This window comes from Chelon labrosus (assembly GCF_963514085.1).
Source record: "Chelon labrosus genome assembly, chromosome: 20".
NCBI classification, from domain to species: Eukaryota; Metazoa; Chordata; class Actinopteri; order Mugiliformes; family Mugilidae; genus Chelon; species Chelon labrosus.
Window position 1 is genome coordinate 6,092,638 of NC_140353.1, and position 17,792 is coordinate 6,110,429.

The 17,792-nt window shown below is 44.4% G+C and overlaps 2 protein-coding genes across 3 annotated transcripts in view; one reads left to right on the forward strand and one right to left on the reverse strand.

Moving 5' to 3' along the window:
* The first annotated feature begins 792 nt into the window (after positions 1-792).
* On the forward strand, positions 793-7,948 carry pax9 (paired box 9). 2 transcript variants are annotated; one of them, XM_084568860.1, is made up of 3 exons: positions 793-932; positions 1,575-2,189; positions 7,675-7,948. In XM_084568860.1, the coding sequence occupies exons 1-3, from the start codon at positions 929-931 to the stop codon at positions 7,848-7,850; spliced, it is 795 nt and encodes a 264-aa protein (XP_084424986.1). In that variant the 5' UTR covers positions 793-928; the 3' UTR covers positions 7,851-7,948. The 2 variants fall into 2 exon arrangements, with proteins under 2 accessions (XP_084424986.1, XP_084424985.1); XM_084568859.1 differs by lacking the exon at positions 793-932 and having other exon boundaries at positions 1,440-2,189.
* A 3,991-nt stretch (positions 7,949-11,939) lies between these two features.
* slc25a21 (solute carrier family 25 member 21) overlaps positions 11,940-17,792 on the reverse strand; it is an 89,268-nt gene continuing 83,415 nt past the window's right edge. The window contains exons 7-12 of the mRNA XM_084568958.1: positions 16,818-16,925; positions 16,555-16,719; positions 14,807-14,988; positions 13,414-13,466; positions 12,874-12,975; positions 11,940-12,186 (exon numbers count right to left, since the gene is read on the reverse strand). Coding sequence (XP_084425084.1) covers positions 12,914-12,975; positions 13,414-13,466; positions 14,807-14,988; positions 16,555-16,719; positions 16,818-16,925 — 570 coding nt within the window. The 3' untranslated portion in view covers positions 11,940-12,186; positions 12,874-12,913. The remainder of the gene's footprint in view (positions 12,187-12,873; positions 12,976-13,413; positions 13,467-14,806; positions 14,989-16,554; positions 16,720-16,817; positions 16,926-17,792) is intronic.

Consider the following 17,792-nt stretch of genomic DNA (forward strand, 5'->3'; position numbering starts at 1 on the left):
AGCAGTATTTGCTTTTGGGAGTGTTTTACAAAGTGTAACCTACTTCATGCGTAAAGGAGAATAAAAAAACATGGGCGACACATAGCAGAGAAAAGGCGCGCTAATCCTCAAGCGTATTGAGATACAATTTACAAACATCACCCTGCCAATTACATTACTCAAAACCAATCATTCATTTCCTCCCATTTCCTTAATGATGCCATTTAAAAGGATGAGATGAATGGGGTGTAGTGGAGCGTAAAGCCACCCAAAGTCACGTTCATACTGAGCTTTTATTTTATTTTGAAAGGATTAGTCATTACTGTATATAAAGGAACATGAAATAAAACTATTAGGGCTTTTAAATGCTCAAATTCACTCGCTTTTATGAGATATTGTTATTAGATTATTATTTTAGGCGATGATTTCTTATGATCGTCACAAACAGGAGCTTTTACGCATTTCTTTTTAAATCCAGCTCACTGTTCAATGGTGAAGGTCTGATCCAAAATCTTGATATGGCTTTATACTCACCCTATCGGCGTCAATAACAAACGCATTCATGGTGGTAAATCGCTAGTTTTGCATTCTGATGGGAGAGCTGCACGGGGAGGTGGACCGGGGGGAGCTCTCTCTTTACTTGTCATGTCAAACTTTTGGGCCAATGGCAAAGCCGCTCTGCGCAATCTCGAAAGTAGATGGGCGAGCTGCGCCAATCGGCGGGGCGGAAGCATCGGAAGCCCTGCCTCCCGATTTCAACAGATTGAAATGTAAGCCTGACTCCAGCGCCTTCAGGAAACAGATCGAGAATTTTGTCCCTCTTGTTCCTTATCGCACAAGAAGATTTTCTTGGGCGCGATTTTGGACAGTGGACACGCTGGACGCGGAGCAGGATCCACGCAGGCGGCAAGAACCGGACACCGTATTCTTCATTTGCGGCTTTAACACCATGGGTGAGTTCCATGTTGAATCGTTTTTTTTTGGGTTTTTTTTTTCTTCTTCTTCTTGACAGGGATGCAGCGAGCAGTCCCGCGACAAGGTGGGGGAACCGAGCGAGAAACTGACCGCTTGTGATGTTTTTAGGAGTCGCTTTAGCTTTTAATCCAGAGGGAAGAAACTAGGACCCTGAATTATTATGTGTCAGTTACGCACGAGTTTTTGGCACTGACCGCTGCACATCCGTGAGCAGTTTAGCCTGTGTGTCGACAGCAGTCAGTCAGTCAGATAATAGTCGGTACTTTTCACACAAAACTCGGATTATCAAACTTGATATTTAGAGGGAACAGTTAATGAAAACAATTAAAGCTTAAAATCAGGCGCCTCTGAGTTAATGGTGGAATTTTTTACAGAGCTACAAAGAGTTTTGGTTTCTCGTATAAATTACAAAATGCGTAATAAGTGGAATCAGCCACAGTTAAGCTATAACTACATTTGATTTGTTTGATTGATGTAATTAAATATATAGTTTGAAGTGTCAGGCCTTAAAAAATAAACGCTTTAACTCGGATCATTAGGGGTGTGTGGTGGGCCTTGGGTTGGTTACCTAATGGCTGTCTCATTGTTGTGCCCTTTTGTGTGTTTGTTTTTGACACCAGAGCCAGCCTTCGGTGAAGTGAACCAACTCGGCGGTGTTTTTGTAAACGGCAGGCCGCTCCCCAACGCCATCCGGCTACGGATAGTGGAGCTGGCCCAGCTCGGGATCCGACCCTGTGACATTAGCAGGCAGCTGCGCGTCTCCCACGGCTGCGTCAGTAAGATCCTGGCCCGCTACAACGAGACCGGCTCCATCCTCCCGGGGGCCATCGGAGGCAGCAAGCCACGGGTCACCACACCCACTGTTGTCAAGCACATACGGACATACAAGCAGAGAGACCCGGGGATTTTTGCCTGGGAGATCCGGGACAGGCTACTCGCCGACGGGGTTTGCGACAAGTTCAACCTGCCCTCCGTCAGCTCCATCAGTCGGATCCTCCGAAACAAGATTGGGAATCTGTCCCAGCAGAGCCAGTATGAGTCTGGCAAGCAGGCGCCTCACCCACCGCCACAGCCAACGTTACCCTACAACCACTTATACTCATACCCGACATCTAAAGTGCCCACTCCCCCTGGCATGCCCACCCTACCCGGACACATGGCCATGCACAGGATATGGCCTTCCTCGCACTCTGTAACTGATATTCTGGGGATACGGTCTATTACAGAGCAACAAAGTAAGCATGGCTGCACGGAGGGCGGTTTCATTTGTTTATTGCACTCCATTTATCCAACTTTTGAAGGGGTTTTGCGCGCAAGAGTGCGAATGTGTGTGTGTTAGGGGGGAAACGAGCATTTGTTTTTTCCCCTTTGAGCTAGTCTAATTGTTTTTATAGGCCTCCAAAAGTAGCTATAGGAACGCTGTAAACTCACAGGCCTCTATGGAGAGAGAAAGCTTAAATGCCATTTGACCTGCCTGCTGATATTGATTTGAAAGGGGGCAGGTTAGTTCAGAAACAGATGGTTTCGGCTTGCAGTAATAATTAAGAGACGGATGTAGAATATTAGAGGGACAGCGGAGGGAAAGGCGGTGAGATGAAGTGTATCACAATGAGGTGTGCTGAATGTTTGCCATGACTCGGAGCCAGTCATTTTGTTGCAGAGCTGTGTATTCAGGAGGTTGTGTGGTTCAGGCCTCAAAGCACTAGCTCCCGCTAAGATAAGTCTTCTGCTGAATGTGCTGTGTTTGTCGTACGTGTGTCGCATGCAGGCAGGCCCAGGTATCTTTGTGCTAAACAAGACCACAACTGTTTTGGAAACAGCGTAACACGATCCGGCATAAATCAGTGTTAATGGCCTGCTCGGTGGTGTGAGAGGGATTTTTCGGAGGGACTGTTTCCCAGTGGCAGGAGAGGAAGCGCTGTCAGTCCCACTGCTGTCAGGATTCGGGGCTGCCATGCGGAAACACGCCCCGGCTCCTCTCCACCTCCACCGCCATGCGAAAACCTAAGTCGTGCAATCTAAACAAGACAAATGTAAGACAGATATGCACGAGAAATCACGGGGGGAGGAATGTGTTTTGAAAGGCTGCCTTTATAAACAAATTATGCATTCGTAAATTATTAGCAGATGTTTGTGGCAGGTTTTTTGAGCACTACGTTAAGGTTTTAAGCACACTGGGTGACATAAGAGCTGATTTGCATGGAAGGGGTTTCAACAAATTTAAACGCTGGGGTTTGAATACATGGAAAATGGCAGGCAATAACAGAAGAATGCGCAGGCTTAATACCATTAACTATTAGCAACTATTTATTTTTATTCGCACGGAGGCAAACAACACACAGGTTTGAATTTAATCAATCTGTATAACTCTCGCCGTGTTTAAAACTCTTCATCGAGTCATGGCACTGGTGGGATTACTTTTCTCATAGTAAACACACGAAGCTCTGCTTAACATAATATCCATTACGCACGAAAGAGGGAGACGGCAAATCTAATTTGTCCACGACGATTTCGGTGGGCTAAAATGTCCCGGGCCCACCGGAGAGTCGTCCTACTTAAAACCATCTCCTGGGCCTCAATCTTCATCTGATCTCCAGGAGGAAGCAAAACATTTAGTCTCGCTCAGTGTAAACACATTTGCTTTAACGGCAAGTGAACTAATGTGACAGATCATTTTGTTCTGTGGTCTTATTTTGAACAGAAAGACATGAAGCCTGGTCACGTTTAGAGATTAATGGCAGGAGGAAATGATTGAAGCAAGAGAAAATAATCTCGAATTATCAGACAGTTGGAGAGGAAAATAATCTCTGCATCAGATTAGTTGCATTTAATAACAGATACTGAAACTGATTTGTTTAATCGATTAAGAAAACGTTTATTTAAAAAAAAAAAAAAAAAAACTTTACGCACACGACAGGCCTCTGACATGCGTTTGATATCTGTGCGTAAAATGCCAAATGACGTTGCTTCAGTGGAAAATGTCACAGGGTTTATTGTCTTATGCAACATGGCTAACCTTCGGCTGATGGATGCATGAGTAGCAGCGGCCTTCTTCTTTTTTTTTTTTTTTTTTCCTAATCCTAAAAACCCCTTCCTGACTTCCTTCTCTTCTCTTCTCTCTTTCTCTTTTGCCCCCCCAGTTAGTGACAGTCCGTCCTTTTCCAGCGCCAAACTAGAAGAATGGAGCGCTATAAACAGGACTAATTTCCTACCAGCAAGCTCTCCACTAGTCAATGGCATGGATAAACCGCATTTAGAACCTGAAGCAAAATACACACAGGTAAAAAAGTGGACGCTTTTTTTTTTTTTTTTTGCAGTAACAATAAGTCTGACAGTCTATCCAGACTTCTGGCAATTACATTTATAATCCAGCGTCTCCAGTATTTAACATTTAATAATTATGTGTTCTGGAAATTCCTCTTTTCACAATATTAATACGATCCTCCCATTGGCTAGCGAGTGATGGAGCATTTTTATAATATCTTTTCATTCATTTATTTATTTTTTTAGCTTCCTTTAAGTCCTGCTGCTTAGCCAGTGCTTTATGAATGATTACAGCACAAACGAGTTAACAATTAGGTCATTTATATTAGTCCAGTTATTAAACGCTTCCTGGATTATTGGAATTAATTGTAGCATGCGCAACACCCAGACACGAGCCGGACACGTAAATAAGAGCCAGTAATCAATATTTTATAGTTTTTGATTTCCTGATAAATGGTTCTAGCGCACACTGTTTGCTGTAGTCGAGTCAAATCATGCGTCTGTGCAAAAGGAACAACCGCCATTGCGCAATTTGTTTGTTTTATCCAGATTTACAGAGGACAAAGATTTAGTCGTGCAGGCCTAAACTTTCGCAATATGCAATATATTTTTTATTTTTTTCCACTGTGCTCCCAAAAGCCGCGTGAAAAAAGTCCAAAATAAACCAACAATTGATTTTTACAGACACGAACTTTAATTAAAATCGTTTACGCTGTATTTTCTACTTTTATTTAATTAAGTTTATGATACCCAAAATAGTTGATATGTATGGTTTTTGTTTTTTATTCAGTTTTACGTCAGTTTTTCTATGACAAAAATTATATTAGTAATTTATTCTGACATCTCCTAACAGGCCTGTACTTTTTGGTTTTCCGCGGCAGGTATCACGTCAAGGGTCAGAGTGACGGCGCTTGCTTGTGCGCGCATGCGTGCGTATTTTCTTTTGTCTTATTTTTTATTATTGTTTATTTTACGATAGTGCGTGCGATTCTCGTTACCGACAGAAAACGCTTCCACGCAGCATCCTCTATTTTGCCGCTGAGTTTTCGTGCTCGTTACACGCGGAAAATAAAAACGACAGGGCCGATGGTGGGAGATTAGCAGCGCTCAAAGAGTGGACACGCGAACCGTCTGAGGGAGAACAGCCATGTACAAAAAAAAAAAACAGAAGTGAGCCATTAAAGCGCAGAAAATAACAACTCTATAAATTACAGAGTTTACTGCACGAAAAACAAAGAATGGTGAAGTAAGTGCTGCTCCATCAAAAGGCTGGGGATTAAGCGCGCCCTTTGTCACTTAGAGTTTACACAGACAGCCACTGGAGCCTTCTGAGATGTTAAGTTAGTGTTGGTGAGACAAACAGGGACAGAGAGCGATGTCGTGCAAGGATCGTGTTCAAACATGGGGGCTGACAAGTTTTTGAAACTGCATATGTCTTTCGCTCTAATTTGAAAGCAAAATCTTTCCAGGCCTAATTTTCCTAATGCGCCACTGTCTGACTGGGAGCACCAGGACACCTCTACATTATATATACATATTTTTTGCCAAATATCAACAGGCCTAAATCACATGTTATTTCTCTATGAATCTGCGGTTAGATCCGTGCAGCCTATGGCGGTGTGCAGAGGGCAGAGCGGGCAGAAGCGCCCATGGCACTGTTTTTCTCTGGAAGAAGAAGAAGAAGAGCAGCGTCATTAAAACAGATTTAAGGTTGTTCTCGCGGCGGCTCGGAGCTGAATACGTTAGTGTTTCACTGAGAACATTTTTTAAATAATAATAAAATAAAAATCCAGAAGAAAATGTAGCTTTCCTAACAAAAAAAAAAAAAAAGGTTGCATGTAATATCATTTCAGTTCTCGCGCGATTACCGCGTTCAAACTTTTTAATGATTTATTCAGGATATAAACTGTGGGGATTCGAGCGTGACCAGGTGATTGAGTTATCCTTTTATTAGTCATTACACGATTCTGGTTTTGCTTAAGAAAATATAGGAGGATTAAGAAAAGACGAACTTAAAATATATTTTCTAGTTAGCCATTTTTTTATATTTTATTTAAATAGTATATAATTATTTCTCAAAATTCAAAAAATTCCATATATTGTATAAAATATTTGAGAGGAGAAAGAGTGGACAAAATAACTAGAAATAACCTAAGAAATAATTTAGTGTCAGACAGGTGATGATTCAACTCTTATATGAAGCTCTGCTGGTGCTCTTGTAGCATATTCCATTTTATTTAAAGGGTGTTTCCTGCATATGTAGGCCTACTGCATGAGAGTATGTAGTGTGTGTGCGTCTGTGTGTGTGTCTGTGTGTGCTTCATTAAGCTGTGATCATTGTTTTAAATGAAGAAAAACATCCAGCACAAATGAAACGTCCTGTAAAACACTTGATCGAATGTGCACAAGTATCTGTGAGTGAAGGAAAGACACCGACACCCGCAAACCCTCACCCAAGACACCCACACTCACCCAGCACAGACCCACTGTAACCCACAGCCGCGTGCATATACAATAACTGTTTTTGCTCTATAGCTATTTCTTTTATTTATTTTTAAATATATATATTCACCACAAATGTCAGTTTGGAGGATTATTTTTAAAATCTATTTCGAAGAAGCAGACAGTGACTCTGCTCTGTCAGTCAAGCAAGTCTATGAAAATAAGTCAGGGGAACAGAAAAGATCCCAAATGTAGAAATAATTCTCTGCAGACCACCCAGGAACAGAAAGTTCTGCCTCCCTGCTGAAATGCTTTGGTGAATTCCTCAAGTTAAGTCTTGTCGCTGTGCCAGAGAAGCAAAGCCCATTCATGCTTCAAACCCTATGCTCTGCCTCATTCTCTATCATATTTCCCCTCTTCCTGCCTTTTCACTCTCAATCTATCGTGACATCTGTTTTGTGGCGCCCCCGACCAGCCCTGTCTCCCATCGTCTGGCGTGGTGCACGAGCGCCGCTGCAGAAATGTCCACTTTCGGGCAGAAAACAAGCCCCTTGCACTGACGGTCAATCATGCGTGTGTGGGTTTTTTTTTTATTTTTTTATTCCTGTTTCATATGTTCCAGGGGCATGAGAGCGCATAACTGATCATTTATACTTTCATCAAAAATGGGGAGAATGGGCTTTTTTATGTGGTGTCTGTGAAGTTAGGATTTAAGCCTCTGCTATTTATAATTCAACCAACATCAGATTCACTTTCTCCCACAGCTTGCCTCAATTTTTCCCCCATTATAACAGCTGCTGGTGTGTGTCCACCTGGGACAGAATCACTTCACTAGATAAAAATCTCGGCGCTAAATAATTTCTATCTGAGAAAAGACACTAAATGAAAATGGCTAACCATGAGTTCCACACCGCGCAGGGAGCCAAGAAAGGATTTAGCGGTGCCTTGTTCAAAGCTGTAATGCAGATGTTCACCTCCTGATCTTCTTGTTTCTTGCTCTCCTTTTGTTTGCAGACGCCGAATGGATTGCCCACAGTGAACAGCTATGTCACAGCGCCCAGCATCCCTCCCTACCACCCTCCCACCCAAGTGTCACCCTACATGGGGTACAGCGCCACCACGTCGGCCTATGTGACCGGACCCACGTGGCAGCCGGCCAGTGGCAGTGCTCTATCTCCCCACAGCTGTGACATCGCCACCCCTCTGGCCTTCAAGAGCATGACAGCCAACCGTGACGCCATCCACCCAGTCGCCGCCTCGGCGCTGTGAAGTCACCTCCACAGACTGACTGGAGAAAGGGGCGAGGGGGTGGGGGGGCGGGATGCAAAGCGGGGTAAGTGACGAAGAGGACAGGAGACTCCAAGTCTGTCCCCTGCGGCTTCATTTCGTTCCCACCGCCATCTTCCTATGAAGGACTCGGCCCCAGGATGTGCGAGCATGTGAGTCCCCCATCCTCCTCCTCCTCCTCCTCCTCCTCCTCCTCACCAGCTCCCAGCTAAACACAGTCAGACCAAAGACACACAAGGAATAAACAGTCAAACTTCACAACCAACTTGTTTTCTAAAAGAACTTGCAGGACAGGTGTTCTGAAGGACTGATGTATGACTGCTACTCCATCCATCAACATAATTCCTCTTTACTGCACACTTCTGCAAATGTCTTTGGGCAAAATGGGGTAATGTATAACTTCATGAATATGCAATCAAAGAAAAGGGGGAAAAAAACTTTGCATTAGTGTTTCAGGGTGCTTATATATTTGCTATTTTTTTTGTATGTTGTATGCTTTTTGTTGTTGTTGTTGTCGTTTATGATTTGATAAAAGTAACTGTCTCATCGGTGCATTGTTTTCCCACTTCTCTAAAAATGTAGCCTGTGCAAGAGCTCCAGAGAGAAGTTTTATTTATTAGATTAAGGTACGTTGAATGAAGTGCAATTAGCCTCACAGACAGCATGGAAACCTCCACGCACGTTTAGACGAAATTGGCATTGGTCTTATGTTGGAGTCTAGAGCATTAACAATTGACAAATGTTGCACAATGAAATTGAATGTATCTTATTAAATTGTTTGCCTGTTCTCGGTCTTCGTGGAGTTTGCTGGCTGTTTTTCGGGGGGGTGGTGGTGGTGGTGGGTGGGGGGCGGGGATCCTAGAAGACGTGTGCACCTTTCGCGGCTAAAAATATGCTTTTTAACCGCCGTCTTTCTTCCCGCAAGTGATGCTAAATTCAGGGTATTGTTGCCTGCTGGCCTGCTTTACATGAGCAGGAAACTGCTTTTCATAAAAAGCTATACGTGCGTGCTCCTACAGGGCCTGTGTTTTCTATCGCCACGCGTCATGGCTCACTAGGAAGGTTCATCAGAAATGCTTTGAGCGCGCACACACAGTGTTTGTCGCCACATAAAGCAATTCTTTTTAAACCTTTCGGCCATTAAATTTGCACGGATCGGCCCGTCTTTTCACCTCATTACCTTTTAATGTGGCTCTTTCTGTATTCATAAAAAATAATACCTGCCTATTAGCCGAGTGACAAAAGAATATGTAGTTTAAGGAGATTAATTTGTTTCCTACGCAATATTCTGACTTAATTTATGAGCAATTAATCTAAAACACTTTGAACGTGCAGGGATTAAAATATGAAATGTAGGGGATAATACATGATAATAATGGTCTAATATTATGCATTATCATTTCCAAATTTTAAAGAATGTTTCTGTTTAGTTGTAGAAAAAGGTAAATTAAAACATCACTGTCACATAAAACTTTGTGTGCAGAGGACTCCCAGATTCCCGGAGCGAGGTGGAGTCCATGCACATTCACAGAGCCACAAATAGGCTCATTGGCCTGCGGTCTCCAAGGTCATCAGACATGCGACCCAAACGTGAACCTCCAGCAGCCGCAAAAAGGTCCAAACAGGGCTTGTCGGGGCCAACTCAACGCGTTCATTACAAAAGGAAAGCACACATGCCCGCTGACAAATGACATGTTTGCAAAATGATGCAAAAATACTTTCTGAATTTTTCAGCGGTGGGGGGGAAGTGTAGAGTAATAAATTACGTGAGCGTGGCAAGCCCTGTCTAGCCCGGCAGTGGAAACCAGAGATTTAAACAAGCTGCGGCGCTGTAGCGTGGACACAGAGTTGTGGATTGATAACTTAATAAAGTTGCTCACCTGCTTTTGTCACGCAGCATTACCTGCAGCTGAGGGCTTAGGAGGAGCCTGCTTTAATTACGGCTCCGGGTTTCTATCCCTCCTGTGTTGCAGCATAAACAATCCCTCCAAGTGACAGTGTCAACAGTCCTCCCCGCGCTGGAGCTGATTTGACTTGGAAAGCACTCTTCCCCGCATCCAGTGGTCACGGACCGTTGCTCAGGGATCGTAGTGTTTCTTTGACCGTATGTGAACCACATCACAGGGACGTGATGATCATACACTCGCTGTACCAGCCAGCCCTCACTCATGGCCACCCTTTTACCCTCCGCCATCCATCACGGGACAGCAAATGATAGTTAACTCTCTGAGTGACATGAAAGAGTCGTTACATGCTCGTGTTTTTTTTTTTTTCTTTTTCTTTTTACCTCAGCCTACACACAACAAGGCCAAACAACTCTTCCTTTCAACTGAGCTGCATGAACTGCACACAGTCTTGCTAGCCTCCTCTGACTCACACAGCAGAATTAAAACGTAGTCCTCTAAACTGATACCAGTATTAAAAAGAAAGAACAGTGTGTTTTCTAGACAGGGGGAAGCTGCTAGAAAGTCTGGTAATTCCTGCTCTTCTAGACTAATGTTGGTCAGCTTTATGGAAGCCTAAAAAGGCGCAGTTTTAGAAAAATAAATAAATAAATAAAAAAAAATAGGGGGCAGACACGTGTTTATAATTAATTATGCTGAGTCTGAGTTCAGTGTCATATGGTTATCTTTACTTCTCCGCATGCAATCAGAAACAAGACAGCCATTTGCAGAGTAACACAGAGCAGAGGACGTAGCGCCGGCTGAATGCAGGACCTCGTGTGTGTGTGTTTCTGCTCAGGGAGCTTTTTTAGAAGACGCTGACAACAGCCAGATATGTTTTCTTAATGTCTTAAAATAACAGCAGACAGGTGAGTAGAACCTATAAGTAAGAAATAAAAAAAAAAAGAATCAGCAGGGAAAAATCACAGCCTGTCTGGGGCCTTTGCATGTGTGTGCACGGCTCGCCGGTTTTTAGAGCGCGGTGTAAAACGTGGACATTTTAATATATATTAATCATTTATCCTGAGGCAAGTAGAGCCATGCCCAGGTCGGTGCAGGCTCTGTCAAAGCGCGGCCACCGAATTGAAGCGTTACAGACGAAGATGTGGAATTTACATGGAAAGGGTGTCGAGGAAAATGAGGAGAGGGAGATTTCGCCACTGATTTATGATCAGCGCGGCGTGCAGGGAGTTCAGGTGAAGGGAGGCCCTGTTGCCTAGCTACAGGCAATACATGCTGCAAGCTGTCAGGTCTGAAACAAACATACACATTCAGCGCCGCTTCACAGAAAGGACAGGTTAAGCGCTAACAGTCCCATCAGTCTGCAAGCCACAGTTGTTAGTCTGTCACCACGGGGCCCCCGGGCAAAGAACCAGGAGCCGTTCCATTTTGGCAGAGACAAACTCCCACATTAATGATGACTGTCAAATGCCAACGTGGCTCAGCGTAAGCTGCTACCAGATGAGGTTAAGATGAGTCTCTTAGAGCAACCTCTGCGCCCAAGTCTGTGCAACAGGTGTGTGTGTGTTTGCATATATGTTAGAGATAGACCAGCAGAGGGGGAGAATGTGTGAGGCAACTCCCCCCCACCCTCCCTTACTCCTGCAGCCACATTTGAATTACTTGAGCTTGTTGTTTTAGCTTGCACTGAAGCTATGCTCAGGCAGGGACTCCCCGCCACAAAAAGAGAGAGAGACAGAAAGAGAGAGAGAGAGAGAAGACTGACACACGGTTGGCTAATACAACTCCTTCAGCTGACAGGTTCTCAAACAACACAGCGCACGCACGGGGGGGATGACAAGGAGGAGGGTGATGAAGTGGTAAACTGATGGAAGGTGATATGCTTATATCAACGCCAAGCTGAAGCGCTGCCAGCGAAGACAAACACGCAACAAACACAAACTTACGGTTACAGGATATACAAGGGTATAACCCACCCCAAACACACACACACAGACACGAGGAACAAGTGTTTCTTTATCCTTTTTATTTGTCACCAGTACAAGCAAGTAACTTTCCAAAAGCTTAAAAATGGAGATTTAAAAAAAAAAAGTCAAATTAACGCAACAGTTCACCGATAAAACCTCCAAACACGAGGACGTCGTAAAATGTCAAAAAAAGATCCGCAGCGGGCCTCAGAAATATGAGTGTGGAAATTCTTATTAAAGCACCGTCGCAGCCGTTTTGGTTTTTGCCTCAGATACACAACAATAATCTGTGTCAGACGTATGAGATGCAGATTCATGTCAGTCACTCGGTCCAAGATCTGCTCCTTCATGACGAGTTTCTGTTAAGACTGGAGTTTTGAGATGAATGGATGATTCACTAGAGCTTTGCTTCACAAAGTTTGACTAATCTCGAGCGTGTTCAAGTACAGATAAGACAGAGTAAACAAGCCTTCACGTCGTCTTTTGTGGCACTTCAGCAGCAGAGCCCTTGACATCACTTCTTAAGTATCAAGTATATTTGCGTAACACTAAGTCGGACTACTGGAAATGATCAGGACTGTGTGGGTGTGTTCTGATCAGATATGGCCGGCCTTGCCGTGCCAACCCCCCTGCACCTCACACCCAGTCGACCCACAACAACTGTCATCAGATTTTGGGGCCTATGTGCTAAACTCTGATTGGTGCACAGGGGAACCGGAGGTCCCTCTAAGGCTCCGCCCCTTTTTAAACCAGTGAGAAGTGCACAAGGGAAAACACACAGAAATCATAGATGTGGATAGTAGGAGTCACGCTGCACATAATCACAAGACTAGTTCATTGAGACTTTAAAACATGTTGATGCAATATTAAAAAGCTTATTTGTCCATTTTCAGATATTGCTGCTGTTTGTTTTTAATTCCTGAGAAACCGTCTTGGATGATCCTTGTAACGCTGATTTGGTAATTTGTAAGATAAAAAAAAAAAAAAAAACCTAACAAAGAAAATCTAATATTACTGTGGTCAATTAACAATACTGGCAGTGAGGCAGAACTTACAAGGCACTACGGTGGCTTTCCCCTCCCTTTGTTTTTTCTGCTACCAGTTCCTCTGCAGCCATCCAGACACGTACTCGTAGACCAGCAGCATCACCGCTCCACCTGCAACGAGGAATACGCCTTTATTTCCATGGAAATGCGCAACGTCAGCTCGTGTCATGCGATCTAGAAAGCAGATTCAGACGTTTCGCCGCCTTTCTGAAGAACCCTTACACACACTTACACACACACGCCTCGAAAGCTGGTAGCCAAAGTACACAGAGAGGACAGACGGTGTGTCTACCTCACAGTATTTACAATCCAAACATTATTAAAACAATATACATATGCGTATTGTTATAGATTATTTAATCGAAAAATAAAATATGATGCTGGCCTCGTTTATTTGGAAACACTTTGGGAAGTGCAATTATTTTTTTTTCTTTCAAAAATCTAGGTCAAAACTATTTAAGTTCAAGTTCGAATATTTTTCATTAGCTGTGAAAGGCAATCCGTAAAATAATAAAAAAAAATCTTGGTATCAGTTTTATTGTTTGTTACCTGGTCCAAGCCTCATTATCTTGGGAACCAACCCCTTGTATAACGCCAGGTACCTGTAGAAAAGATATATAAGACATTAATGGACAAATATATATCCGTAGTTAGAATTCGGTATAAGGTTGTCTATATTTATCCATGCATGCAGGATATATATTTTTATCTGAGTAAATATAAATATAATACATATAGTTATTTTTTTTTACCTGAAAACATTATGAGGTACTTTTTACTGCCATGCATTTGTTAAATAACTCGTTTGCACAGTGTAAGAGATTACAGCAGCTGCATTCCAATGCATTTTTATTGGCTGCAACACCGATAATTTGCATGCACCAGAAACTACAACAACCACTTTTACTTTTAATAACTTTCTGCTATATTTTTATGCTTTTATTTTTGTCCTTCTTCCACCCCGGCATGCAGTCCTCTTTATTATGCATGTGACTGTGGACGTGAGTGCTCGCCTGGCTGGCTGTCTGTCTGTCACCCAATCAGGCGGTATATAGGGTCTAACGGCCCAGCGCTGGCGAGTACCTGCCTCTTAATGCATTCAAGGTGATCAGCGGCTGCCTTGCCTCCATCTCGTGCTCTCGTGCTCCCTGTCCGGCTCCCTGCCCCCGCCACTGATGGCGTTAATAAGGCTCGACCCACTTCCTCCCTGGCCCTCTGTCTGATTAGATTGACCCGTGGAGCGCCGCGCGGCTCGTTAGGGTCTGCTTAACGACGTCTCCCATAGGGACCACTAATTAGCTGGGACTGTGTTGTGTTAGGGAAGGGGACTGGATGTGGCGGAGGGGGCACCCTCCACGCACCCCTGCGACGACCAACGTTCCAGCGCCGTTCTTGCAACAACCCCCAACTACAAACTAACAACATCCACTAACTACAAACATCTCGCTCTAGCCCTTGTCTCGCGGAGCTGCATGGGGGAAAGTGGAAAGCCTGGGGCAATTGCTAACATAACATACATCTTTCCTTGAAGCTTCAATTTAGAGCTGTCATTCTCTGAGGCTTGAAAATATGTTAGCGTTTACTATACAACTGACAGACTGCAGAAATGTATGCTCACACTCGTGGGGGAATACAGCCCAGAATCTAACATCACTATTTGGTTTCCAGCTTCGGATCAAATGCACTTCCCATGTAGTTAGCACAGGAAACTTACACCGCACAATCAGACGTTGCTAACTTGTAGCTGCAGCTGGTACATTTGTCTTCTCTGACAGCCAGATTGGCAGATAACCAACTATCAGTTTCTAACAAAACAGACAAAGTGGCTCATTAATTCTTGGATGCACCAGTGGCAGTGTTACAAGTTTCATACTGGTTTCATCCCCGGTTTATCCCACCCCCTCCTTCCCCTTCCCTCCCTGCCCCGACTCTTCCTTCATACCCCTCCTCGCGGTACACCAGCGCCATGGTCTGGAAGCAGGTGCGGTACTTGATCTCTCCCGGCACCGGCTGGGGACCTTGGATGCGGCTCTTGGCGACGTCGAAGGGAATGTTCACGCAGGAGGAGATGGTCCCAGAAACTAGGCCGATAGTGAACTTCCTTAGGAACTCAAGGGTAGGATTCTGTAAGGGGCGGATATACATAATTAAAAATAAAATATTATTGTTCGACAAGGACTATACTACCGGACACTACTTTTAGAGTGACCGCCGGGCGTTAAATTTGGTGGCATACGACATAAATAAAGCCCAGATGGATGAGAAGAAAGTAGCGACAGTGAGTTGACAAAGTCAGTAATGAGACATTTTGTGTATATATGTGAGCGAAAGTGAGGGAGAGCATGAGGGGGGGACTTGTGCATATGATTGCAAAGCTGGCATGAAAGCCCTGATCATTTTATGGTAGCGGGGGGCAGATTAGTGCTTCCTGACTGCGGTGCGGCGCTCTGATTGGCTGAGCAGAAGCACATGTTCTTCGGAGAGCCAAGACAGAGGATTTATAAACAGGGTTCATGCAGGCAGACTGGGGAGGCATATGGGGACAATTTGGGTAATTGGGCTGTGACTCGGCACAGGGGTATTACTGTACCAAAGAAGCCCAGACTCAGAGAGCTCTGACAGCTAATTGGCCAGGATATTTTTACAAATGACAGCAGCCTCTCTGGTCCAGGCCTTTCTCAAGCGGCTGGACACCCCGAGAGCCATGGTAAATCAACAGCTAATCCCACTTCTTCAGTTTTTTTTTTTTCAAGTGGGATGTGGGGAAGGGGGTAACATAGCCGCGGTCTAAGTACACCCATCAACCCACTTCCTAACAGCCTTAAGCAAACATCTCCTCACACATTCACTTGTGAATGATGGCAGTGTACTATCTGTATCCTCTGTGCTATCCAAACGGCCACATGAGAGAAGCACAAGTGTGGCGGACTGAATGTGTTTGAAGCTCATTGCTCAGGTCTTTGGGTCAGTTCAGCCCTGTAAGTTGTCAGCGGCCTCACTTCTTACGCTTTGCTGCCTCGGCGACGGCCGCCGGTGGCTCCGCTCGAAAAGCATCAATCCATCAATGGACGTAACAACAAACATTCCCAAAAGCAGCGCCACAATCTAAGAAGAAAGCTATTTGAGTCATCCAGCCACATAATTATCATTCAGAGGATGACCACTCGGTTCTCTGCACATCATGCGTCACTGGAAAAATTTCGAAAATATAGCAGAGCCGGGCCTCCCACTGTAACCTCCTCTTGAAAATAGCACCGTTGTCTGCTTCCAATTAGTTCATTGGGGTTAATCTAATGCTCCAGTTTGTACATGTGGAACTGGCGTATGGTAACGTTTCCATTAAACAAAATTAACTTTTGTTTGGGCCATCAGGCACTGCCGGATGTGTAATCTGAAACTTTGAGGATGTTATGAAGAGCAAACAGACGAGGTATTAGCGGGGCTGATCTTACAAGCTCCCTTCTGATTTTTGCTTCCTCCTTGCCGTGGCGCTGGGGCGAGGTAATCATACAGTTAAACACTTGCTCTCTTCCCTCTGGCGATGTGGCTGGGACATGTGCATGTCATGTAGCTTGAGGTTAGCCGAAAAAAGTAGGTGTAGTCACCGTTACCAACACCAAAGCAAAGAATGTCTTGTGTTTGTCACTTGATAAAGGCAAGTATCTAAGATAGGTTAGAGTGGCATATTACCGGGCTGGTAGGAATGGCATCCTTGACATTGAAGTAGAAGCCAAAGTAGATCATGTTGAAGACTCCATGGCGTCCCAGTGTCGATGTTAATCCCTTATTCAGGCCCTTCAGTCCGAAGCCGTCTGATTGAATTATGCGTCTCGCTTGGCCAAAAGAGGACGGTTGCTGTATTGGACGGATTGAATTCAAAAACATGTCAAAGAGCTTCTAGGGAAATGTAACCAGCGCCTAACAAGAGAAGACAGTATTTTATTTCAGCCAACCTCTTTGAAGGAATCTCTGTTGGCCTGGAGACTGACTTTCACCACCTCGAACGGATTGACGACGACGGCCTCAGTCAAGCCTGCGCCGAGCCCCGCTACAGACAGCGCCTGGAGGGGAGGAGGGGGGTGGGGGGGGGGATTGCACGTGATTTAGGGCTGAGAATGTGGAGATGATATTTGGGTGGAGACGGAGCAGAACGGGCAAAGCGATGCAGACTATGAACGTGACCAGGATACAGGAGCTCAGTTGCAGTTTCATTCTCGGAGACCTGTTCCGGGTCTTTGTCTCGACTAAAATAGATATTTGCACTCGTCACGGTCGTCGTTGCAGATGACACGTGTTTGTTATCTTTTCACAAAACGTTAAGATAACAAATAGGAGTGAGAGGAAGGTGAACGGAGGGGGAAAACTGGAACGTGAGTAAAGATGCCGTAAGATGGAAAAGTGTCTTCAATGAAGTAAAAAAAAAACAAAAACAAAACAGTTTAATGATTTTCTAATCAGCAAAGCCATTTATTCATCTTGTCACACTCTGGCATAACATTATGACCGCCTTCCTAATATTGTGTAGGTCTTCCTTGTGCCTCCAAAACAGTTGTGTCTCATCAGAGAATGGACATGGGCCTTCTGAGGGTGTCCTGTGGTGTCTGGAAACAGAGTGTTGTTAGTTGTTGGGCCTTTGGAAGGAAGGGGCCTCTGTGGATCATCCTACAGATACTTGATCAGTTTGGGATCTAGTGAATTTAGAGGCCAGGTTAACACCTTGTGCTGTTCTTCATGTTTTTTTTTTGAGTTGTTCCTAAAGCGTTTTTGTGTGTGTGCCTGTGTCAGGCTGCATCCTACTGGGGATGGCTGCTGCCATCAAGGAGTGTCATTGCTATGGGGTCTGGTCTAGGTGGGTGCTAGATGTCTAAGTAACTTCCACATGAATGAATACCAGGTCCAAAAGTTTCCCATCAGAACATGTTATTTAC